This window comes from Fimicolochytrium jonesii, assembly GCF_025526975.1.
Source record: "Fimicolochytrium jonesii strain JEL569 chromosome Unknown EV422scaffold_35, whole genome shotgun sequence".
NCBI classification, from domain to species: domain Eukaryota; kingdom Fungi; phylum Chytridiomycota; class Chytridiomycetes; order Spizellomycetales; family Powellomycetaceae; genus Fimicolochytrium; species Fimicolochytrium jonesii.
In genome coordinates, this window is record NW_026515702.1 from 276,427 (window position 1) to 296,208 (window position 19,782).

General features: G+C 52.5%; 8 protein-coding genes across 8 annotated transcripts; 4 read left to right on the plus strand and 4 right to left on the minus strand.

Moving 5' to 3' along the window:
- The first annotated feature begins 2,118 nt into the window (after nucleotides 1-2,118).
- Nucleotides 2,119-3,183, plus strand: EV422DRAFT_282619 (uncharacterized protein). Its single transcript, XM_053065970.1, has 4 exons — nucleotides 2,119-2,483; nucleotides 2,590-2,653; nucleotides 2,735-2,813; nucleotides 2,912-3,183. Exons 1-4 carry the CDS (start codon nucleotides 2,310-2,312, stop codon nucleotides 3,072-3,074), a joined length of 480 nt encoding a protein of 159 aa, XP_052921621.1. The 5' UTR covers nucleotides 2,119-2,309; the 3' UTR covers nucleotides 3,075-3,183.
- A 747-nt stretch (nucleotides 3,184-3,930) lies between these two features.
- On the plus strand, nucleotides 3,931-4,594 carry EV422DRAFT_509692 (uncharacterized protein; the record flags this gene model as incomplete). Its single annotated transcript, XM_053068867.1, has 2 exons — nucleotides 3,931-4,110; nucleotides 4,358-4,594. 2 exons carry the CDS (start codon nucleotides 3,931-3,933, stop codon nucleotides 4,592-4,594), a joined length of 417 nt encoding a protein of 138 aa, XP_052921622.1.
- Nucleotides 4,595-4,720: 126 nt separating this feature from the next.
- On the minus strand, nucleotides 4,721-5,707 carry EV422DRAFT_282626 (uncharacterized protein). The gene is made up of 4 exons (XM_053065971.1): nucleotides 5,396-5,707; nucleotides 5,204-5,273; nucleotides 5,049-5,127; nucleotides 4,721-4,937 (listed from the first exon to the last, which is right to left on the minus strand). The coding sequence occupies exons 1-4, from the start codon at nucleotides 5,522-5,524 to the stop codon at nucleotides 4,781-4,783; spliced, it is 435 nt and encodes a 144-aa protein (XP_052921623.1). The 5' UTR covers nucleotides 5,525-5,707; the 3' UTR covers nucleotides 4,721-4,780.
- Nucleotides 5,708-7,456: 1,749 nt separating this feature from the next.
- On the plus strand, nucleotides 7,457-9,394 carry EV422DRAFT_509694 (peptidase S8/S53 domain-containing protein; the record flags this gene model as incomplete). Its single annotated transcript, XM_053068868.1, has 5 exons — nucleotides 7,457-7,826; nucleotides 7,926-8,198; nucleotides 8,434-8,648; nucleotides 8,738-8,810; nucleotides 8,943-9,394. 5 exons carry the CDS (start codon nucleotides 7,457-7,459, stop codon nucleotides 9,392-9,394), a joined length of 1,383 nt encoding a protein of 460 aa, XP_052921624.1.
- Nucleotides 9,395-9,545: 151 nt separating this feature from the next.
- EV422DRAFT_545186 (uncharacterized protein) lies at nucleotides 9,546-11,462 on the minus strand. Its single transcript, XM_053071445.1, has 4 exons — nucleotides 11,048-11,462; nucleotides 10,544-10,947; nucleotides 9,871-10,388; nucleotides 9,546-9,799 (listed from the first exon to the last, which is right to left on the minus strand). The coding sequence occupies exons 1-4, from the start codon at nucleotides 11,310-11,312 to the stop codon at nucleotides 9,637-9,639; spliced, it is 1,350 nt and encodes a 449-aa protein (XP_052921625.1). The 5' UTR covers nucleotides 11,313-11,462; the 3' UTR covers nucleotides 9,546-9,636.
- A 502-nt stretch (nucleotides 11,463-11,964) lies between these two features.
- EV422DRAFT_282644 (phosphate transport-domain-containing protein) lies at nucleotides 11,965-13,213 on the plus strand. The gene is made up of 6 exons (XM_053065972.1): nucleotides 11,965-12,087; nucleotides 12,170-12,208; nucleotides 12,424-12,461; nucleotides 12,570-12,655; nucleotides 12,736-12,784; nucleotides 12,899-13,213. The coding sequence occupies exons 1-6, from the start codon at nucleotides 12,079-12,081 to the stop codon at nucleotides 13,128-13,130; spliced, it is 453 nt and encodes a 150-aa protein (XP_052921626.1). The 5' UTR covers nucleotides 11,965-12,078; the 3' UTR covers nucleotides 13,131-13,213.
- Nucleotides 13,214-13,320: 107 nt separating this feature from the next.
- On the minus strand, nucleotides 13,321-14,025 carry EV422DRAFT_561514 (uncharacterized protein). The gene is made up of 2 exons (XM_053071959.1): nucleotides 13,832-14,025; nucleotides 13,321-13,773 (listed from the first exon to the last, which is right to left on the minus strand). Exons 1-2 carry the CDS (start codon nucleotides 13,927-13,929, stop codon nucleotides 13,416-13,418), a joined length of 456 nt encoding a protein of 151 aa, XP_052921627.1. The 5' UTR covers nucleotides 13,930-14,025; the 3' UTR covers nucleotides 13,321-13,415.
- EV422DRAFT_623327 (uncharacterized protein) lies at nucleotides 14,004-16,503 on the minus strand (the record flags this gene model as incomplete). The annotated part of the gene is made up of 6 exons (XM_053074219.1): nucleotides 14,004-14,029; nucleotides 14,097-14,266; nucleotides 14,829-15,091; nucleotides 15,168-15,290; nucleotides 15,384-15,899; nucleotides 15,985-16,503. The coding sequence occupies 6 exons, from the start codon at nucleotides 16,501-16,503 to the stop codon at nucleotides 14,004-14,006; spliced, it is 1,617 nt and encodes a 538-aa protein (XP_052921628.1).
- Nucleotides 16,504-19,782: the final 3,279 nt, after the last annotated feature.

A 19,782-nucleotide genomic window follows, 5' to 3' on the forward strand; every position in this document is an offset into this window, starting at 1 on the left:
ACTTCGAGAGTGCCCGACATGCCAGATACCTCCTGATATTCCGCCCATCTTTGACAGAGACATTCAAGCTGCCGCCAACTTTCGGTTCCTGATTCATCAATATTCACGCCACAATGGTCATCGACCTTGATGGAATTGTCCGGGCTGGTTAGCTGATGCACAGTTGTGGTGAAGTTTTCTAGTCTCCAAGTCTCCTTAGATAGTTAGCATCACATATTTAGCTATTCCTTCCCACCCGCGATGGCACACGGGCCTGCGTGCATCGCAAGATATGCGACAATACTTCTTGTATGTTGTAAAAAGTTGGACGACATGCTCGTCAGCCAAAAGCTCATTTGTAAAAACCTAGAAATCTGGTCTTGGGACCTACCTCCGCCCTCGTCGTCCAGACTGTTGGGGAATGTATCCTTCACACAAAGGAAGCAAGAAAGCCAAGAGTACTTATCGTAATTGCCCTGTGCGTCTTGTCTCCTTGCAGCGTAGCAAAAGGCGCCACAGGCAACCATGTCGATTACACAGCTGGCGCTAAAACACGAAGACGGGGTAATTTGAGAAAGTACAAAACGAGATATCGCAATCAAATTACTCACAGTGTCCAACCATTACACCAGTCGACCTCACGCTGTGCCAGGCCAACTGAGCCGACGCAAGCGATGGACTTTTCGCCAACGGGAGCCGCAAGGTCGTGCGGAGCTGCAAGGGCGGTCGAAGCGAAGGCACTCAAAAGCGCCACGGCTGAGACAGTAGAAGACGCGAACTTCATTGTGAAAGCAGGCTTGGAAGGGAATGTTACTATGTTGCTGGAAGGAACTGCTTTGGACATCGTCTCATTGAATAGTGCTGCGAACTACGGACTGTGTTTGGGCACTTGGCTCGTCGCAAACCTTGTTGGCCTGATTATTGATAGCACATCGTTGTTTTGCCGCTCTCTTGAACCAGGTGCTTCTCATGAGCGATATAGTGTGCGCCCGCTGCTGGTGCAGGTTTAACATAATTGATGAACTGCCCTCTGTCTTTTTTTGGCCCTGCGAAGCATACATCAGCAGCGTACAGTACATCCGCGCACTGTACATGATGTGGCGAACGCCCGGTGTCTTCTCTCCGCAGATTCCCACAGGTCACCAGCCATTAGCCCCATCTGCTGCATGTGCGACATTGCCGCGATTTTGGCTGGGCGAAATTTGCGCTGAGATATGGATGGATTGTAGGATGCTAGAATGACTACCACCTGAACAGCGATGAAATTGATTGCCCATCCAAGTCATAGCGCCCATACCCACGTTGCCTTGCATTGCTCATGCAATAAACGCCGCGGGTCTGCTGGAAAGCTACAAATACGCTCGATCTACTCTTCAATGTAAGCATGTGGCCGTCGACAAGAGCAATTGCCGCCCTTCATAATGACCATCCGTCCCAGAGGTACCTCTGAGAAGCATATCCACCTAATGGATCCCGGCGCATGTTCGGATATGTCCATCGTCAAAACTTTTAAATAGCGGTGGATGGGCCCAAACCATCGTGGGGTAGCCAGATGGACATGTTCACATGCGTGGCAATGACCGGCATGCCTGCCTTATCCATTTCATAGCGGAGTGCAACCTACCGTGCAGCGGTGGTACGCACACCCTGGCACTATCCAGTATGTTTATACACATAGCACCCAATTTTTGATTCCCTACGCGCGACGCGTCAGCGAGTGTCTTTGCAGCGACAGCGAGTGTCGAAGGTTTTGTTCAATAGTTTTTGTAGATTCTGCTCGCGCACCCATGATTCTCGCATGGAAGACGCGAATTAATAAATATCTGCCAGCGCAAGTTCCAAAATATTTAATTCGGATCAGGCGTCGGGCCTGCGCGTCAGTCAACATCGGTGGAACACAGACAGGCTGGGTACCGGTACATTGCAAGGTCGGCAAGTTGTACAGACGTACAAGTTGTACTAGGCCAAAAAAGTATGAAACTTAAACAGGCGCGGATGAGATGGTTGAAGGAAAGTCAGCCCGGGATTTCCTTCTCAACCGGCCCTTTGCGGTCCACTCGCTAGAGATCAGGTGCTCAACGCAGATGCTGTATGCATACGCACACGTTTGGGCGCTAACTGCGTCGTAAGACTGTTTTTTTATCATAGGTTGCTTTCACATTCATGGATTGTGCCGCATTGCATTTGCCATCAGAGATGGCCGCCGCTTCCTGTCCATGGGTAGGCGCTGGGACGAGCAGATAGATGCCTTGCGCCTATAAAAGAGGAGGCCCCACCACTCTCTCGTCCTCTCCACATCAATCATCTGTTCAACAATCATCAGCCTCATCATGCACGCCATCCTCTCTGTTGTTGGAGTGGCCCTCGCGGCCTTCCCTCTCGTCGTCGCGGCTCCATCAGCTCCTGCTGCAAAACGTGAAGTTGAATGGGAGCGACGTTCTTTCCGTCTCGGACCTCAGCACACGAATTGTTGCATCGATGCCGGACCGACTTGGTACCCACCGGTGAGCTCCTTGATATCCCCCTTGTCGCGCTTTTCCACATACGACAGTTTATTATGTTCTCCATCCACCAAACTAATCTATACCAACGCGCCGAAAAAACACATAGCTTTTCTGCGACTGTAACGGGACCGACAACCAGTTTTTCGGCACTCCCGGCGCTGGCAACGAGGGTATGGTCATCCGCCTATTCAACAGGTCCGGCATGATGCTTTCATCAGGTCTCTGAAACGTCACTTCATTTTCTGGTCCAGGTCTCATCTCCAGCCTGAGGAGCGACCAATGCTTGGAAGCCGATAGCCGCAGTGCAGGCAAGATGCTCAGATTCCAAGAGTAAGTATCGTTCACTTGAGTTCGAATCTTTAGGAATCCCTTCTCGTTCCGATTCTGAAAAGCTTTCCCTCTCCCTCTTCCGTTGAACTACGTTATAGTTGCGACTCTACTACGTCGTCCTGGAAGTTCGGGGGCGGAGGTAACACCAAAATTCGCCTCATGGGTGCCACCGGGGGTACCGAGCTTTGCGTCTCATCGGGTGGAACAGACAAGCCCTTAATCCTTGCCGACTGCGGTGGGGCCTCCGTGTGGAATATGTAGAATGTAGTTTTGTACTCGGGGCAAGCGTCCAACCGCTCAAATCTAGAATCCGCTCAGAAGGATAGACTCGCCGGCACACAATATGCCGTAGCAGGAAGGAAAAAGAAGCTTCGCATCAGATTGTAGACTGTGATTATACATAGAAAATAGAAGGATGCGTACAGCAATAACAGTGACATTTGGCCGCAGTAGAAATCGGCACTCCGTCGAACAGAAAGTTTTTGATGGACAGATAACGGGTGTGCAAGTACGCAGATTAATAAACACGGCAGCTACTGACGTCCTGCATCGTCGCCTGGGCTGTTCGCCGTCATCCTGAATCAGTGGGGAGTCGCACCTGTCTTGCGGAAGTGTCGTGATCGAGCAACACAAGATCGTCTTGTTTGTTAATACCCGGATTCAACATTGAATGTGAATTGAGCACCTTCCGCGCTTTGAACTGTCAGCGTCCTGGCAGTTGCATTGTGGTTGAGGCAAGCGTTCATGACCCAGCGATATGATTTCACCCCGTAAAATACCAAACACTCTGCGGCTCCAGTTTGCGTGTTCTATAGTTTGTTTTTTGGAGTTGGGATCGGTGTTGAGTGTCCTTCGCTGTCGAGGCACCGACGCATGGCTGTTATGTTCAGGAAACTGGAAGCCCATCAGACCCTCGCCGGACGCCAATGCGCCAATGCGCTATCTTGTACTCAAAGTCCCCACGAATTGCATGGTCCGAAAAACATTCATAACCGTCACTTGCTCAACCTTTCCAGGGAAGACTATCAGTTCCCAGGCCTTGACCAGCGCTTGCCGTTCCTTGCGCAATTGTCCGAGGGGCGGGACTTGTGTGCACATTGTGCATCATCTGCACCCAATGTATGCCAGGCCTTCCTTCTGCATCGCGCTGGCATATGGGGCACAATGGCTGTTCGGCTGCACTCGTTGCAGGCCGGTGTCACGCCAGAAACAACTGCATACCGAGGAAGCTCCTAAGAAACCTCGTCGCGAGCCCGGAACCCCGGGATGCGCAAACAAACGCGTGTCCCAGCGGCCGGTACGCCCAAATCAGCAATTGCCACAAGCCTAACGTCTGCCTATCAATCAAAATATCAGGGTCGTTTTTAGCCCCGTCCATGTCAACTTTGCATTCTCCCAGTCTCCCATTTCAAGTGAAATTCTATGTCACACTCTGATTAACACAAAGCACGCACACCACAACCAACCCTCAGCCCTCAGGCTCGCCTCATCTACTTCTCGCTTCCTGTCCGCGCTTCACCCAGCAGGAATAGCTTTCTTCACAGGGAAGCAACCGCCCACCAGAGCGTGCTTCCCCACAAGCACATCAGCAGCTCGCCACCTTCCGCACACCTTCGGCAAATCAGTTCACACGTTGTGAGGTGGAAGGCGTGCTTGTAGCCGGCAGAGGTTCATCAGCTACTGTGCTCATCTCACAGGGGTTCAATGTTGCGGCCAGGCTTTACAATATGAAAGATGTACGCATTCCGCCCAGTACGCGCCGGATAACAGGGCAATCGTAATGGGTTTGAATTCAAGGCCGGCTTTTCTATTAGCTGTAAAGAGACATTTCTACAATCTTCCCACTTCGCTTTCTATGTTGTGTCAAGAGCTCTACGTAATGCCCCCTCCCCTCCCCCCCCCCCCCCCCCCAATCTTGGCCATGTGAGACGGAGTCGATGCATGCGAGCTTCACTTTTGCCTTCCATTTAACCCTGCCACTCCATCGCACCGGCGCATTCCACAAGGTTTACTGAGTGGGTGGTCTCCGAGGGGGTCCAGGCGCACATGCCTGTATCGCGGCCTTTCTTGTACAGCCTCACTTTCGCCCCGTCCATCTTCCATTTAGATACCTCATCATTGCATCTGGCCGACATTTAAATCAAAAAACAAAGGAGAAGAAAGAAAGGGGGCCATATTTGAGTATTTTGGGTTGGATTTTCCATCGGGTAAAAAATACACACAGCAGGAACTTACGGAGACAGATTGATCCTCGTCATGTGAGTCGCCTGAGAGGCATCCCAGCAGAGTCCCTGCTGCACGCTCCGCAATTGCGCTAATGATCGAAAAATTACGGTTGGAACCCAATCAGCGCTTAACGCGAAAAGAACCGTGTCTACCGCCACACTCACCGGCGCCAGTCCAATCCTGGTTGATGAAGTCGTAGAACTGATTGTTGGTCCCGTTGCAATCGGCCCACATCTATGACAAAGATACGTAGACAAGAGAAACGGTTAGGCAAGAAGTAATGCTACGTCTCAGGAGGGGGTGATCTCCCAGAAATCTGCGCTTTATGTTGTGCAAGAAGATGGCCCCGGCTTTACCTGGAGAGTGTATCGCGGACCCGCATCAATGCAGCTCTCAGTGTTAGGGATTCGGAAAGCCCTCTTGGCTTCGGCTCCTTGGAAAGCCAAAAGCGCCGCGATGCCGGCGGAAACAACGGAAAGCTTCATTTTGTTGTATGGCACACGTGTAGGAAGGCGCAGGGAAAGGAGGCAAGGTGGCTATGATGGTTGGCAGTGGGGAAATGGGGAGGGAACCCGGACGGTGCCCGCCCCTTTATATTGGCGATGAAGCCAGCAGCATCGCATTGGGACAGCGGCATCCTCTGCATCTCACGGACAAATGATTTGCTAGGTACACTTACAGCCCTTAATCGGCAGCAAAAGGCGCCGCAGGCAGCCATGTCGATTAGGCAGCCATGAGACATCTTCCTGCATGTAGCCCGATGTGCCCACTCTGTGTGTCTTCCGCCAGCTGTTTTCGGAGGTTGAAAATTTATCTGAGCGTTGAGCAATAGGGCGGCGAAGGCAAGCGACGCCCAACAAAGGCACCCACCTAATTTTCGCAGCCCAATATACGGTGAACATGTGTCCATTGGAGACCAACGACATAGGTGCTTTATGCTAAATTGGGCGGATCAAGTATCCCAAACGGGGCATGCGCACATGAATTTGGAGTGGGCGGCTGAATGGGGCCTGATGAGGGGATGGGCCCACGTGGTCGTCGTGGGTATGGCATAGCATGGGTCGATTTTGAGGAGTGGTGGCAAATGTGGGTACAGTGCGGCGGGGATAGTTGCGTTCGGGCGGCATGACTTGCATGTGAGCGAGAGGCTACAAAACCAAGAAAAAAGAAGAGAAAGCATGGGATACGGAATGGATAACATTGAAATTTTGAAGGGTTGGCATCTTTCACGACTGTTGGACGTCTTCCTCCTGTTCGTATGGAGCGGAGGAACGTGCGTACGAAGGTTGGCGCTGGAGGGACATAAGTGGATTATGATAATGAATGTGGGAGGGATATTTGGTAGAGGAATGGGATAACATACGATATCGCATGTCGGCCACATCAAAAGGCATCTGAAAAAGAGTGACGATTGCCCACTTCCTTTGAAGCCCGAAATGAGGCCCCATCCTTGAGATCGGTTGACGTCTTTTCCGACATTGCGGGTGTACAGCACATTCCATATAAGATAGGGCTTCAAACCTCATTCGACGAGATATGAACAGTGCTCGTGCGGTCGCCACGAATACATCGATACGTAAGTGTATACAGTACATGCCCGCCAGCTCAAGACACCCAACGCGTTAACGCGCACCATATGAGGGGAGCGCCTCGAATAGAGAACAAAAAAGTTGTACCTATGAATGCCTGGCTGCTGCGCCCTTTTTAAGTCTCGAATTGAATAAGCTCAATCACTTTATTAAGGTGGTTTACGACTTTAAGTGCGGCGGATCCCCAAAACCTTGATTCCTTAAAACTTTGACCCACTTAATGTTCGCTCCGTAATTTGACAAATTGCCTCCCCGCTGCGCGCCGTCAATTGGCGGAGTTTAGGTGTGTCCCACACCGATGCCCAATATTATCAACGTACGATATTACAGACACTCTGGATGGATCCCTTTTTGCGCGTTCTCAGGCATAGTGATATCGTTGCTGGACGCTCGCCGGAACGAAAATCCAACTCTCATTTCGCACACAATTCTTTCAGAGGTGGGTGGCCTCCGACGAAGGCAGAAGATTTTCGCGGCATGGAGTAGCGTGTGCGTACATACATACATGATGTCCATTACCCTCAATAATGTAGATCTAGAGTGATGGAGTGCAATAAGGCAGCATGACGGTGGTACTCACCGTTAACGGCTCAAATCTATAGATCTAGATGTCCTTAGGACCTACGAGGGTGGATGGATTGATGAGAGGGCCCAGCATGTACGGCGGTAACCACTGTAGGTACCCCTTACAGATGGTGTACAGCGACTCTCCAGTCCGCCCTCCTTGTCTGTGTAGGCTTATATCCGCTGAGAAACTCATCGTTAAGCTTTCCTCCTTTCATCAAACAAGCAGTCAAACTTGTCCCCTTCCCCTTCTTTCCTTGAACGATGCTTTCCCAGCTTTCTTTCCTGGTGGGCTATTGGTGCTTGGGGCTCGTCTCGGTGGTTGTCCATGCAAGTCCGTTGGCTTCAGTCACCACGGCTTGGGGGACCCGTGCACTCTACGATAAGGGCATAACCGACAGATTCGACGAGGGGTCGGACACCGTCTCGGTCCTGGTACAGATACGGGACGTGCTGAACCCTTCCGCGTTCGCAAAGTCCTCCGGGCAAGTCGTCGACAGTACTGCCTTTTACGAAGGACTCGGGCGACATTCAAAGGACTCTTCGCTTGGTGTTCAGGCCCTTCTTCGCGATCTCTCTGCAGAGTTCACTTACAGTCATCATTTCCGCTTGTCCAACACATACGTTATCGATGGTGAGTTGGGTGGATTTCCTTTTTTGAACGAGTGTCCAGCCGCAATTTCAGAGCTTTCTTCTCAAATCCGCGTCTCTCTTCGTCTCTCTCTCTCTGCAGCTTCCAGGCGTTTGGTCGAGGCCCTTGTGCAACTACCCGAGGTTTATTCTATCAGGCGCAACGCGGCATTTCGTGTCAATGACAAGGAGCGATCTACCGGCGCTGTTTCGAGTTTTTCGAACAAAGATGGTGGATCAGGCGTCTCTTGGAATGCCAACGCGATCGGAGCGGCCGAATCATGGGCGAAGGGTCTCAACGGAACGGGTCTCTTGTTCGCGTCTGCCGACAGCGGTGTCACTTGGGAGCATCCCGCCCTCAAGAGCAACTACCTCGGTAAGCAGATAAATGGCACCATCACACACGATTACGGTTCGTTCAGCGATCTTTCTTTTCAACGATCTTTTCGTCCATCTCGGCCACAGACTTGCTCTAAACCTCGATTTGTTTTCTTCCAAAGCCTGGTTCGATGGAGTGCGACGGGCGCTTCCAGGTGTTAATTCGACTTGCGGCGTGCAATCTCTGCAACCTTGCGATGACGTCGGCCATGGCACACATACGACGTCTATAGCTGTAGGCAGCAACGGCATCGGGATCGCCCCAGGCGCATCCTGGATGGCCTGCCGCAACATGTACAACGGTGTCGGACGACCGGAATACTACTTGGCGTGTTTGGAGTTCTTCCTTGCTCCGACAGACGTAAACGGAAAGAACCCCGATCCCGCACGTCGCCCGCATGTTATCAACAACTCTTACGGTTGTACGAGCGCCGAGTTCTGCGATCAGGTACAATGGCAACAACAAACTGTATCTCTGTCCTAAATTCTATAATTTGTGTTCGATTTTCTTTGACGCGTTTTCTCATTCTGCGCCAGTTCACGTTCAAGGCGGCGGTGGGCGCCCTCACAGCTGCAGGAGTCTTGATGGTCGCAAGCGCAGGCAACTCAGGTGGGAATAACATGACGACACACAAATCATTGCTGCAGAACCGAGGAAGGAAAAAGAGGCGCTTTACTGTGTCTTTCTAACATTTTTCCCGTTTCATCTCATCGTACTTTCCCACCTTTCCCCCATGAGCAGCATTGTCGTCTGCTGACACTTGCAAGTCGGTGGTCAACCCACCCGCGATTGACGCCCGCGTCATTTCCGTCGGATCGTTACGCCAGTCAGGCCTCATCTACGAAACCAGCTCTCGCGGCTCCGTGCCCGGCCGAGGCCCGACCCACCGAGGCGTAGACATCTCGGCGCCGGGGGTGATGATCCGAGGCGCGATCCCACCGGCGGCGTATGCGCAGCGCACCGGAACGAGCATGGCGGCGTCGCACATCGCTGCTTCTGCGTTGATTGTCCTGCAGGCGTGTCCGCACCTCTTGCGTCGCACCGTCGATGTCGGAGCGACGCTGCAACAGACCGCTTTTCCGCTGACGACCACGGACGGATGCAACGGCGACAAAAATGATACCATTCCCAATAGCACCTACGGGTATGGGAAAGTGAACGTCACCGCGGCTGTTTTGCGTTGCCAAGACTGACACCTTACACCCATCGTGAGTATCTCGGGTACCCTCCAAAGCATACTCATTGAATAGAAAGTAGATTACTCTGAGGTAGTATTTCAGGCAGATATATGTGCGTATATAAACTATGTCTACGTGTGGACAGTATGCAATGTAAATGTATATGTGTACGCACGTACGCCGTAGAGAAGTGCAATTTTTTTGCGTATGCTGAGGTACATAACGATGCTTTGCCCTATTACAGAGTGATGCCGCCATCACCAGTGGCGGCATCCTCCAAAGAACTTGCGGCAAGCTTTGATGAAGGTTCCTTTGACGGTGATATGCTTCCACGACCCCAGAAACATGTGCTGGAGGCGTGCATCGGGATCGGTAGCGGGCTTGGATCCCATATAGTCGTATCCCTCATCTCGACCAGGACTATACATATACACGAACGTGCAAACAGTGAATACCCCGTTCCATAAAGACTGAAGGGGGAACAAACCCACCTGAAACCCGTAATGGGCAGCACAAGTACGTCTTCGATGACTTTACTTTTCCCGCCATCGAATCTCCCCGTCAACTTGAACCACAGGTGGTCAGGGCCGTAGCGGTCGTCCATCCATTCCTTGACGGTGACGGTCCACCTGCCGGGACCGGTGAATCCCACGGCGTCCTGTTCGATCTTCATCTCCTTGTCCGACATGCGAGATGCCACTTTCAGGATGTTTCGGAGATGACGACTGAGCATGTGGTGTCCAGGCGCCGCGCCCAACGACCAGTACACGATCTGGATGGGATGCTGGAAGGCGAAGTAACGCCAATAGTCGTCTGAGGCGGGATCGGCATCGCATTCCAGCCCAATCAAAAGATGGATAGAGCGGCGGGACGATACGTCAGTGCTAGTGACTGAGGAGAACAGCGGCGGCTTTGATGACGTAGAAAGTGGGTCCGCGACCAACGTGAGGTCTTCCGCTGTGATCCACGTCGCTGGCGGCTTTCTAGGCTGCGTGTCCGCGTCGACGTACTGTAGGGTTGGGACGGATGTGAAAAGATGAACGGGTTTTTAAGTGCCCCTTCAACCCCAGTGAATCAGTGGAAGGGAGTTCTACCTTCCCTTTCCCACTCTTTCGCAGACCACAACGCCGCGAGAAAGCGAGAACGGATATGAAGAGAACTCACCACGCCACCAAATTCCCTGAGGACCACCGCGCGAAAGATATCGGAGCGCATGGTGTCCATGGGAACTCGCAGAAACTGGTCGTACCCTTCTGGCCACGCGGTCTGAACCAAAGATCGCATGCTTTCCTTATCCCACACGACGAGTGCGTGCCCGGAGTCGACGGCGGAGCGGGTCCATGCCGCGATGCAGTCGAATACTTTCGGGGTCCAGCTTTCTGGATCCGGCTGCGTCCAGAGCAAGTGCACGATCAGAGGGATGGAGCTGTGCGGAATCGTGTGGTTCCCATCAGCGGCAAGCGTCGATGCCCTTTTAGCTATCAAATATATAGGCCACGGACTCGATGATGGCGGCGGTAGCGCGCTGCTGTCGGCGGAGTTGAACCACGCCTCGGGAATATACCAGCCTGAAAAGTTTCGACGGCATAAGGACACTGCGCATGCGGGGCTTCTCCGAAACGGGAGCGGAGCAGAAACAAGAAAGGTGCGTCTGACTCTATGGCTTACCTCCGGCCTGTGACGGAGCATACCGCAATGTTTCTCGAACGAAGGCGGCAGTGTTCGCCCGCGAGTGGACGATAGGTGACTGGGACCTTTCCGCTCGTCGCAAGTCGACGTTGCTGCACTTGCCGTTACGGCAGAGACCAAGTGAGAGTAGCGATATGGACAGGGCGACCGTGACGACTAAAAAGAACACCGTTCGCCGTGTCAAAGCCGAAAATCGCACGCGTCGTGACCTGCCGCCGCCGCAGGAGGAACCCCGGACGGACATGGGTGTCAAGTACCTCTGCCAAGGCGGAATGGCCCCAGTAAATATACTTATTCACCCCTTTCGAGAGCTATATATATCGGGCCCCAGGTTGTGTACAGGACATGCAAGACAGTTTGGGCCCTGCAAAACCCCATAGCTGTATATAGTCGGTTTATACCGGTATGGGGGAGTGGAGGTGTGGAGAGCCTTGACGACTAGATGTAGAGCTACACCCTCTGATGTGGTGGGGCTTGGCCCAAAAGAACGACTTCAGACAACAGCCAAGAAAACGACCGGTTTTTCTCATGCGGTTTGCGGTTGTCGCCGTATACTCACGCCCGCGGTATCTGGCTACAGACATCAAGCGTGGCGTTTGCGTGGTCGTTGTTCCGATAACTTGTTCGATTAGGCTTTCTAGGTTTATGTGGCCCTTAGGGTAACCCACCTCTGGGACAGTGGGGCCTGCAGTATCCGCCAAGAAATCAACTGTCATGCGCTGGTGGTCGGCGTCGCGGTTGTCACACTAATAAAGGCAGAATAAAGGCTTTCTACAGTAAAATTGCAATACATACAGTACTACCTGGATCCCACACCGCGTACCGAGGTGTGCAAATAATGTGGGCAATACTGGAGGTCAATACAGTAACAGATGTACTGTATGGATGCCAGATGGATCTGCTCTTCGCCGGCTACTTCCACTGTATTTAACGACTCCTCCCTCGCACCCACCCTGTGCGCCGTTGCACTCTCAAGAGACTCAACAGAACCAATTCGCTGTTCTGTCATCATGTTTTCGGTAGAGTATATGCTCGTTTTCTTGACCTATACGGCTCGGACGCGGACCAAAAACCCCTTTTAACGCCAAGTATCGTATCCAGGCTCAGGACATCCTTGCGCTCATCGGACTTTATTCAGTGGTAAGTTGGAGTTGGTCGTGAACGGAAGCGCTAGCCACACTGGATATCCACATGCCATCCAAACCCATATCGCCGGTGGGCTTGCTGGTACTACAAGCCTTGTGGTCGGGAAGAGGTCCAAGGAGAGCTCGGGTCCTTACAAGCGTCTCAAGGGCACTCTTGATGTTCGGACGAAGCGATTCAAATAAATTCATTCCTGTTTTCCTTTCATATAGGCCACAAACTTCGAGTCGGTCACGCAACCGTATACCAAGTAAGGACGGGACAATGGTTGCAAACCTGCTTGTGGCTCTGCTTGGACAGCGACGTACGCGGATGTCTCAGCAATCTACTGACACGGCTTGATTTGCATCGAGAACAGCCTTCTCTGGGCAGCCTACCTTGGAATCGAGTTCACCTCGGCAATCACACTCTTCATCGTTTACCGGAAGATTGCTCTTAAGAATGGTTTGTTCCGACTGACGAAGTTTGCGGGCACACTCGTCATTTATTGCTTTATGGTTGACACTGATTCCACCACATTAAAGATCAAGCACCTGTGATGCTGAATGAGGGCGATACCACTTCGCAGCCAAAGTAAGTCTTTAGTGCTTTCTGATCCGAAGTGCATTCTCGATCCGAATACCACTCTGGTAGAGAGGTCATCCCGCTGACATTTTGCTGTTTCCCGGATTGGATTCTCTTTCACAGTGATGGAATCATAGTTCGTACAACCGACTACGACTCGAAGAACATCATGCAGCATCTCCGTTCTCTAGTCATTCGCGCGGCAACATTTGGCTTTTTCTACCTGAAGTTTGGGCATCTCAGCGTGCTGCTTTTGCAAGCCATCCTCGGCTTAAAAACCATCTACCACTCGCAGGTTGTTCAGGTCCACCTGTTGGGCAAACAGTCGGTCGGGAACCTAGCTAGACCTTGGTGAGCCGCTTTGCCTTTGGCAATCCGTGCCTACCGGAAAGGACCAAAGCCATGCAAAACGGAAGGAAAGCCGACCATCCTCCAGACTCTTCTTGGGCGTATCTTAGGTTCAAAGTTGTTTAGGAACTTTACTGATGTACTGTACTGTACTGTATGACACGGCGTACGCATGTACCTACAGTACTATGTATCATTACAAGTTGCCATCATCGGCGACGCCTCAGGCAGAGGTACAATGATGTGGATGGCAGATAACCACCACGGAAAATGGGATGGGGTGAAATCTAGACTACCGGTTACGGGAGAATGCGTCTGGTCTGCGGCCATTGCCAAACACCACCGAGCGCACAATCGAGAGGAAATTCTTGGTGCTTAGGACGTCCCGATTGTGCACTTTCATCCGTAGTGGTTGTCTCCCAGGAATCTCAAATGGCGTCCAGTCTTGGTTGATACATTCGGGGTTGGGGCAACCCACCAATCCATGGACGAATTCCATTCTTCCCTGTCTAGCTTGCCATGGCCGAGATGACAGCCGGCGTCGGACGTTTTTCTTCACACGGCCGTGGCAGTCGGGGCACACGGACGACGTTCGATACTCATCTAGCAAGTAGCATGGAATGCTGTTTCTTGCAAAGAGTGTGCGGAATCTGATTTCCATGATGAGTTGGCATATTGTAATACATATTACCAGTGATAGTCACCCACCCTTTGGTCTTTGATGACTCCTGAAAGCGCATGGTCTTTCCAGCGTCGCTCCAATCACCCAAGATGACCGCAAAATGCTTTCCATACAGGCGTCGCATGTTCTGATGAGCTTGCTCTCAGACTTTTCCCGCAGTGAGAACGCCTTGAATCTGCGAGCTACGCGAATCTCATCCTAGTAAAACTCGTCCAGGGCGAGATCTGGGATATGTATGTCAGCCCATGTATTACCAAAGTTGAAAATCAAAGTCGAAATAGAACATCATACCCGCATGTTCGTAATCCACGATGAACGCTGAGAACGCTTCGATGTTCATGCTCTTGTGTGACGGAATATGTGATTCCATCTCAGCGATGCCGGCATTGATCTTTCGCTCTGTCATGTCTCTTCGAAAGTACCGAGACCTTGTCTCGACGGCCCGTTGATTGGATGTGTATCTGATATGGGGTGGTGCATTGTGAGGACGCTGCAACGGAATGTCGAACAAAGGGGATGGTGGGGATGGTGACGGGGGGGGATGGTGGGGACGGGGACGGGGACAGGGTTGGGGAGGGCGTTGATGGGGATAGCGGGGATGGCGCGGATGGCAGAGGTACTGCAGATCGAATTCAGTCGCCGTCGCCATGCATTGCTCCGCATTCTGATCTCATTGAACGTTCCGCCAACTTCCGCGATCGCTTGAGTCCAGCTTGGAGTAGGAGCCGGGCTCGCGATTCGCTCTTCACGACTACGACGGCAAAGCAACAACACATCCAATGCCGGTCGACCTCCGCAAGCGGCGGTCGTGCTCAGCACCGGAAGCGTTGACATCAGCGATGGCGGAAGTTGATAGCATAAAGTTGATGGCGTAACCAATAGCGGCAACAGCGGGGACAGCGGGGACAGCGGGGACAGCGGGGACAGCGGGGACAGCGGGGACAGCGGGGACAGCGGGGACAGCGGGGACAGCGGGGAGGGACAGTGGGGACAGCAGGGCAGTGGTAATCAACTGAAACGTACCTAAATGGCCGCTCCTTCTTGATGTCTCGACAGAACAAGAGGTCACGCTTGCCCGGATCAATGCTGACGATGTTTGGAGCCTCCCGTAGTTCGGCGATGTGGTGCTCAAGATACAGCTGCTTGACTTCTTCCCGCATTTGGGCCTTGCTGCGCTTCCAGGCCCAATGCCCATACTTGAACCCTGGCTTCTTGAAGTGGATGGTAGCGGAATACCCGTTTGTGCTGATTGGTCCATCAAATTTAAGACCAAGCTTCTTTCGATGCTGAAGACTTTGTCCTGCAGTCCGTCATTCAGCGAGGTGATTGAAATAGGTGCAAAAGGATACAGACTTAACTTACATTCACATTGAGAAACTGCCCCCACAGCTCCCGCTTGCGTTCATCGGTGAATTTCCCCATGCGACGTTGGCTCAAACCCAGGAAATGAATGGCTAGGATCAGCGTGTTGATCCGAACAGATGACTGGATTTGAGATTTGTGCAGCGGGATAGCAGAAAACAGCCGCAGGGTTATTTATTCACTCGAGGAGAAAAATAGAGAAGCTTACTAAGCAACCTCCTCCTCGTCCATACACTCTAGAGGACTACGTTCCTCGTCCAGAGCAGAATGGACTCCGTTCGGAGGTTGCTTATTTGTCGATAAAGCCGTATTTGCCGCCATATCGCGTAGGAATTCGTCGTAGGTGCGCTCATTATCGGAGGAGGACGCCTCGGCGTAAATATCGTCGATGCCGATGGTGTAATGCGTTTGGAAAACCCTGGAATTGGGTACCCAACGCCCCTTCTTGATCGTTTCCTCGCTGAGTCCACTGCGAGTTTGCGCGGTCGTGACGGCGTGGGTGATGGATTTCGGGGTAAATTCGTCGTCGATGCCGGCGGCTCTGAGGACGGCGTTGACGAGGTGGCTGATGCTTCCGGCTGCCATTGGCGAGTTGTGCTGTCGGTTGATGAAAACCTCCTGGATGCCATCGCGGCGAGTACCCTGGATGGCGATGAGGGCGTCGTAGAGCTCAGCTACGTCGAGATTTGGCGTGTGTTTGATGCGGGGGTCGTTGATAACGCGGTAGTTGCCCTGTTCGAATAGTGTTGTCGTGTGCGTGATTTGGGCGCCATTCCTTGGGTCGGCAGGAGCGCAATTTGAGGGAATGTTCCGTGACGGTGGTGCGCGCATGGATGAGGGTCGCAAGGTGATTGGGGCGACACTTCATGGTGAGCATAATGACGACGGCGAGTTGCGAAGAAAGCCATTCGAGCGTGGCTAGTCGTGGTCGGCGGGCGATGTGTCTCCATAGCGTTGCTGGATCCCAAATGGTTTTGTACGCCTTTTCCGTGGGCTTGATCGAGCGTGCAAGGCCTTTGAAGAATCGTTGTATATCGGGCGCGGTGCTAATGAGCGCGTCGTCGCCGGTAATGTGTTGCAGTGTATTCGCGATCGCCGTGCGGTAACCTTGCAGTGTTCGGATGGCGAGCCGCTTCTCGGAATGAACGTCGGTGATGAAGTTTAGAACCATTGAATGGCCGGCGCGAACGGGATCAATGTCCCGTTGTGGGCACCAGCGTACGTAGGTCCGCCAGACCGAGTTGTGATTGACGTTGTTTGAGAGAGACCGGAGGGTGATGTTGATAGCCGCCTGCGATAGGCCTCGTTGTGCGCTGTAATACCGGATAACCGCCATGCGATTGTGAGGGTCCACGGTGGTTCGCGAAGGGGGAGGCCGCTCTGAGCTTGAAACACTTTCGGCTTGGACGGAATGGGGATCAGGTCGGCAATCGAGAGTCGCAAGAGGAGCGGGAATGCTGCGTGCAACGGCCAGAACGGTGTTATCAGGGTCAGGTCGTGGAATTCCTCGTCGATGATCTTGCGCGTGATGCCCGATATCAGCAGCCATGGGGGGTTGGCATAGCATACGTGATGAGACCAGGATATCTACAAAGCATCGACGGCGAATGCTTGGGGATCCCCCGAGTCCAGCGTGCAGTAGTGTGGAATGCGGGGATTGCGGTTTGTGCCCGTCGCAAACAGCTCCATTGTGTGATTCACCTTCCACCGGCCCTGAATCTGCCGGAGAATGCGCGGGTTGAGCTGGTAGTCGTTTCGATCGTTCTGCTGGCGGGAGTCCAGGTCCGCTATCACGTTCTCCTTCCCGGCAATGTGGAGGGCCTGCCATGTCTTGTTCTGATGCCGGTAGCGTAGGAGAAGGTGCTCGATCACCTGCGAGAGGTGATCTGCGCGTCCGCCACCTTTGTTGAAGTAGAACATTGTCGGCGTGTTGTCGGTCATGTGGATGACGTGCGCGTTGGAGAAGCCGAATCCATGACGCTTGCAGAGGAGGTCGACGGTGCGGACTTGAGCTATGGCCTCGAGAACGTTGTTGGAGACGAGACGGTCGAGCTTCTGACGCCGAATTGCCTGTTGAAGAACGGCGAATGGGAACTCGGGGAAGTACCGTTGAACCAGCTCCGGCGTCCACCGTTCCTGGACGCGAATCAGCTGGCCCGTCTGGGGATGTTGACAATTCCCGCCCCACCCGTGGTTGGGGGATGCGTCGGCGAATATGCGGTAGTCTGCGTCCTTGGTGAGTAGACTCTTCCCGTTCCATGCGGTGAGGTTGTTTGCAAATTTGCGAAGGAGGGTGCGGGTCGGTGTCGGAATCACGCAGAATGCGCGGTGTGGTGGTGGCCGGCAGAAGCGAGGGTCTGTCGAATACAGGTTTACGGTTGGGTGTCCGGAAAAATAAGCTGCCGGTCTCTCAATAGCACAAGAAGAGATCTCAAGCGAGAGCGTCGTCTTGCCACCTTAATATCCAGGTGCTTTGAAAGGAGTCCTTCTTGTAATACGGGGGTCGGGTCTTACGGGTACGGGTACGAGATACGAAATCGGGAATATCTGCGTGGTTGACTACAAAACAAAACAACGGGGTTATCCAACCTCACCCTCAGCTCTTCTTACAAGATTCCTGAGCTATCAAGTCCTCGGCGACGTCAGCAAAGTAAAAGTCGCGACACTCGGGGTCATCTTGTCTAAGCTCTCTGGGTCTATGACCGCGCCTTGAAAGTCTATCAGAAACGGGAAGAAGTCGTCGGGAGTAGAGAAGTAGAAAGCTCTGTTGTTGATCGGGATCTGTGTTCTGCGTGCACGGATCTGGGTTTTGCGTATCGTACAAAGGTCTGGGGAAAACAGACGGGTTTTTATATGGATTTTTCTAGGCTACGAGATTTTGTCGAAGTCCAAACTCTCTACTAGTCGTCTCTAGAGGATTTAGCTACGTCGGGGTCTTTTTCTCTTTTCCTGCGGCGGTCTACGTAGTTTTTCCTTTTTCCATTCGCAATTTTGGCGCTGATACAGCCTTATCGCTTTCTTTTCTCGGGGTTTTCTGCAACTTTCGGCGTGAGTTTCTTTTGTCCACTCCTACGAACGCGGGGAAATCTACTACATCTCCGTCCGCTCCGCTTACTCGGCGCGGCGAGCGCGTCGAGCGCGTTAAAGTCGGTACGCAAGTCGTCCGCGACAGTGCCGTACATACGGCATCAAACTGCGGGCCCAAGAAGTAACACGTTTTGTCTCGTCGGTGATGACAGAGGAGTTCCACGTTTTGTCTCGACGGTGATGACGCCAAAGCGTCCCGAACCTGCGATGCAGGATTCCGGCTCAGGACATGGCACTCATTTTCTCTTCAGATAGATATGACGCAAATCGCAAAGGCGGCGCCGAACCCCAACCATGCACTTTGAACCCATCCGATGTCCGCGGCCCCGCAGTCAGTTGGATATCATTGAAGAGCAGCGGGTGCACGGTGATCTGCTAGTGTACAGTACTGCTTTGGATCCTCGGGCCCGCGCTCAAGGGAGCGATCGTTTTAGGCTGTGAAAACAATCATCTTCGGCAAATGTTCATCTTCCAATGGTTTGCACGGTAGCAACACGGGCATGACACACCCACAGGAACCGCGCATCTGAAGATAAGCTTTCGCGAACTTTTCGAAGTGTTCTCTGGACTATTATTCATGCAACACCTTGCCGGACTAGCACGTGCATGGCGACTCGGCGGAGACCAGACTGGTGGATCATTCACTCATTTAACATCATGACCCCTGAATCCACGCAGAGATATGAATCCTGTCTTCCGACAGTTGGAATTGCGAAGCTTTGCTTTATCATTGATCAAGTTTGGACACTAGTATGTATGATGATTCTAGCGTGTCGCAGTACGTAACACCGGCGTCGGAGTCTCCGGGCATATTGTACGGTTTTGCAGGGGTAGCGCAGTCAGTGCACCAGCGCGTGTTGGATGGACACGGACTTGCTCGCAGGGACGATTTGCTGATACCAGGGTTCCTGACTGCGCGTGTTAAACCCTCGCAACTTCAAGTTCGCAACTCATCAGTGACCCGTAACTTTACGTGTCAGAACTGCGCTACGTTGATGATTAGCGAAAGTGGATCTGCTATAACGTCATTCGGGGGTGCACCTAGCTCTATGGTACTCGAGAAAAATTATTCTTAGACCTCCCGGCGAGTAATTAGAGAGACACCATAAGGTATGTACGAGTGACGATAAATATGGACGGTGCTGTGAAGGAGTCTTTGCTCAAGAAACTCACGGGTAGTAGGTGCACAGAAACGGGGCTTTGGAAAATGTTGGAACGAGAGTGGACCGGTTTATTTATGACGACTATGATATTTTGGTCAACAGTGGATTCCGAGTATGGCTGTGATCGGTGATCACCCCTGGAAGCAGATCTGCATGTCGTTTTCCCGGGAAAGACATTCCAAGATTCAATGAACTCCGACCAACTTTGACACGGAAACTGATGTCTTCACGCACGAGGGAATTTCACAACCGGCCGACGTTGAACTTTAAGGGCAATTACAGAATCCGAACCATGCAATTGTGATTGTAAACACGTGGAGAGACGGAGACGGATAGAGGAGCGCACCCCGTCCCCCAGGGCCGCA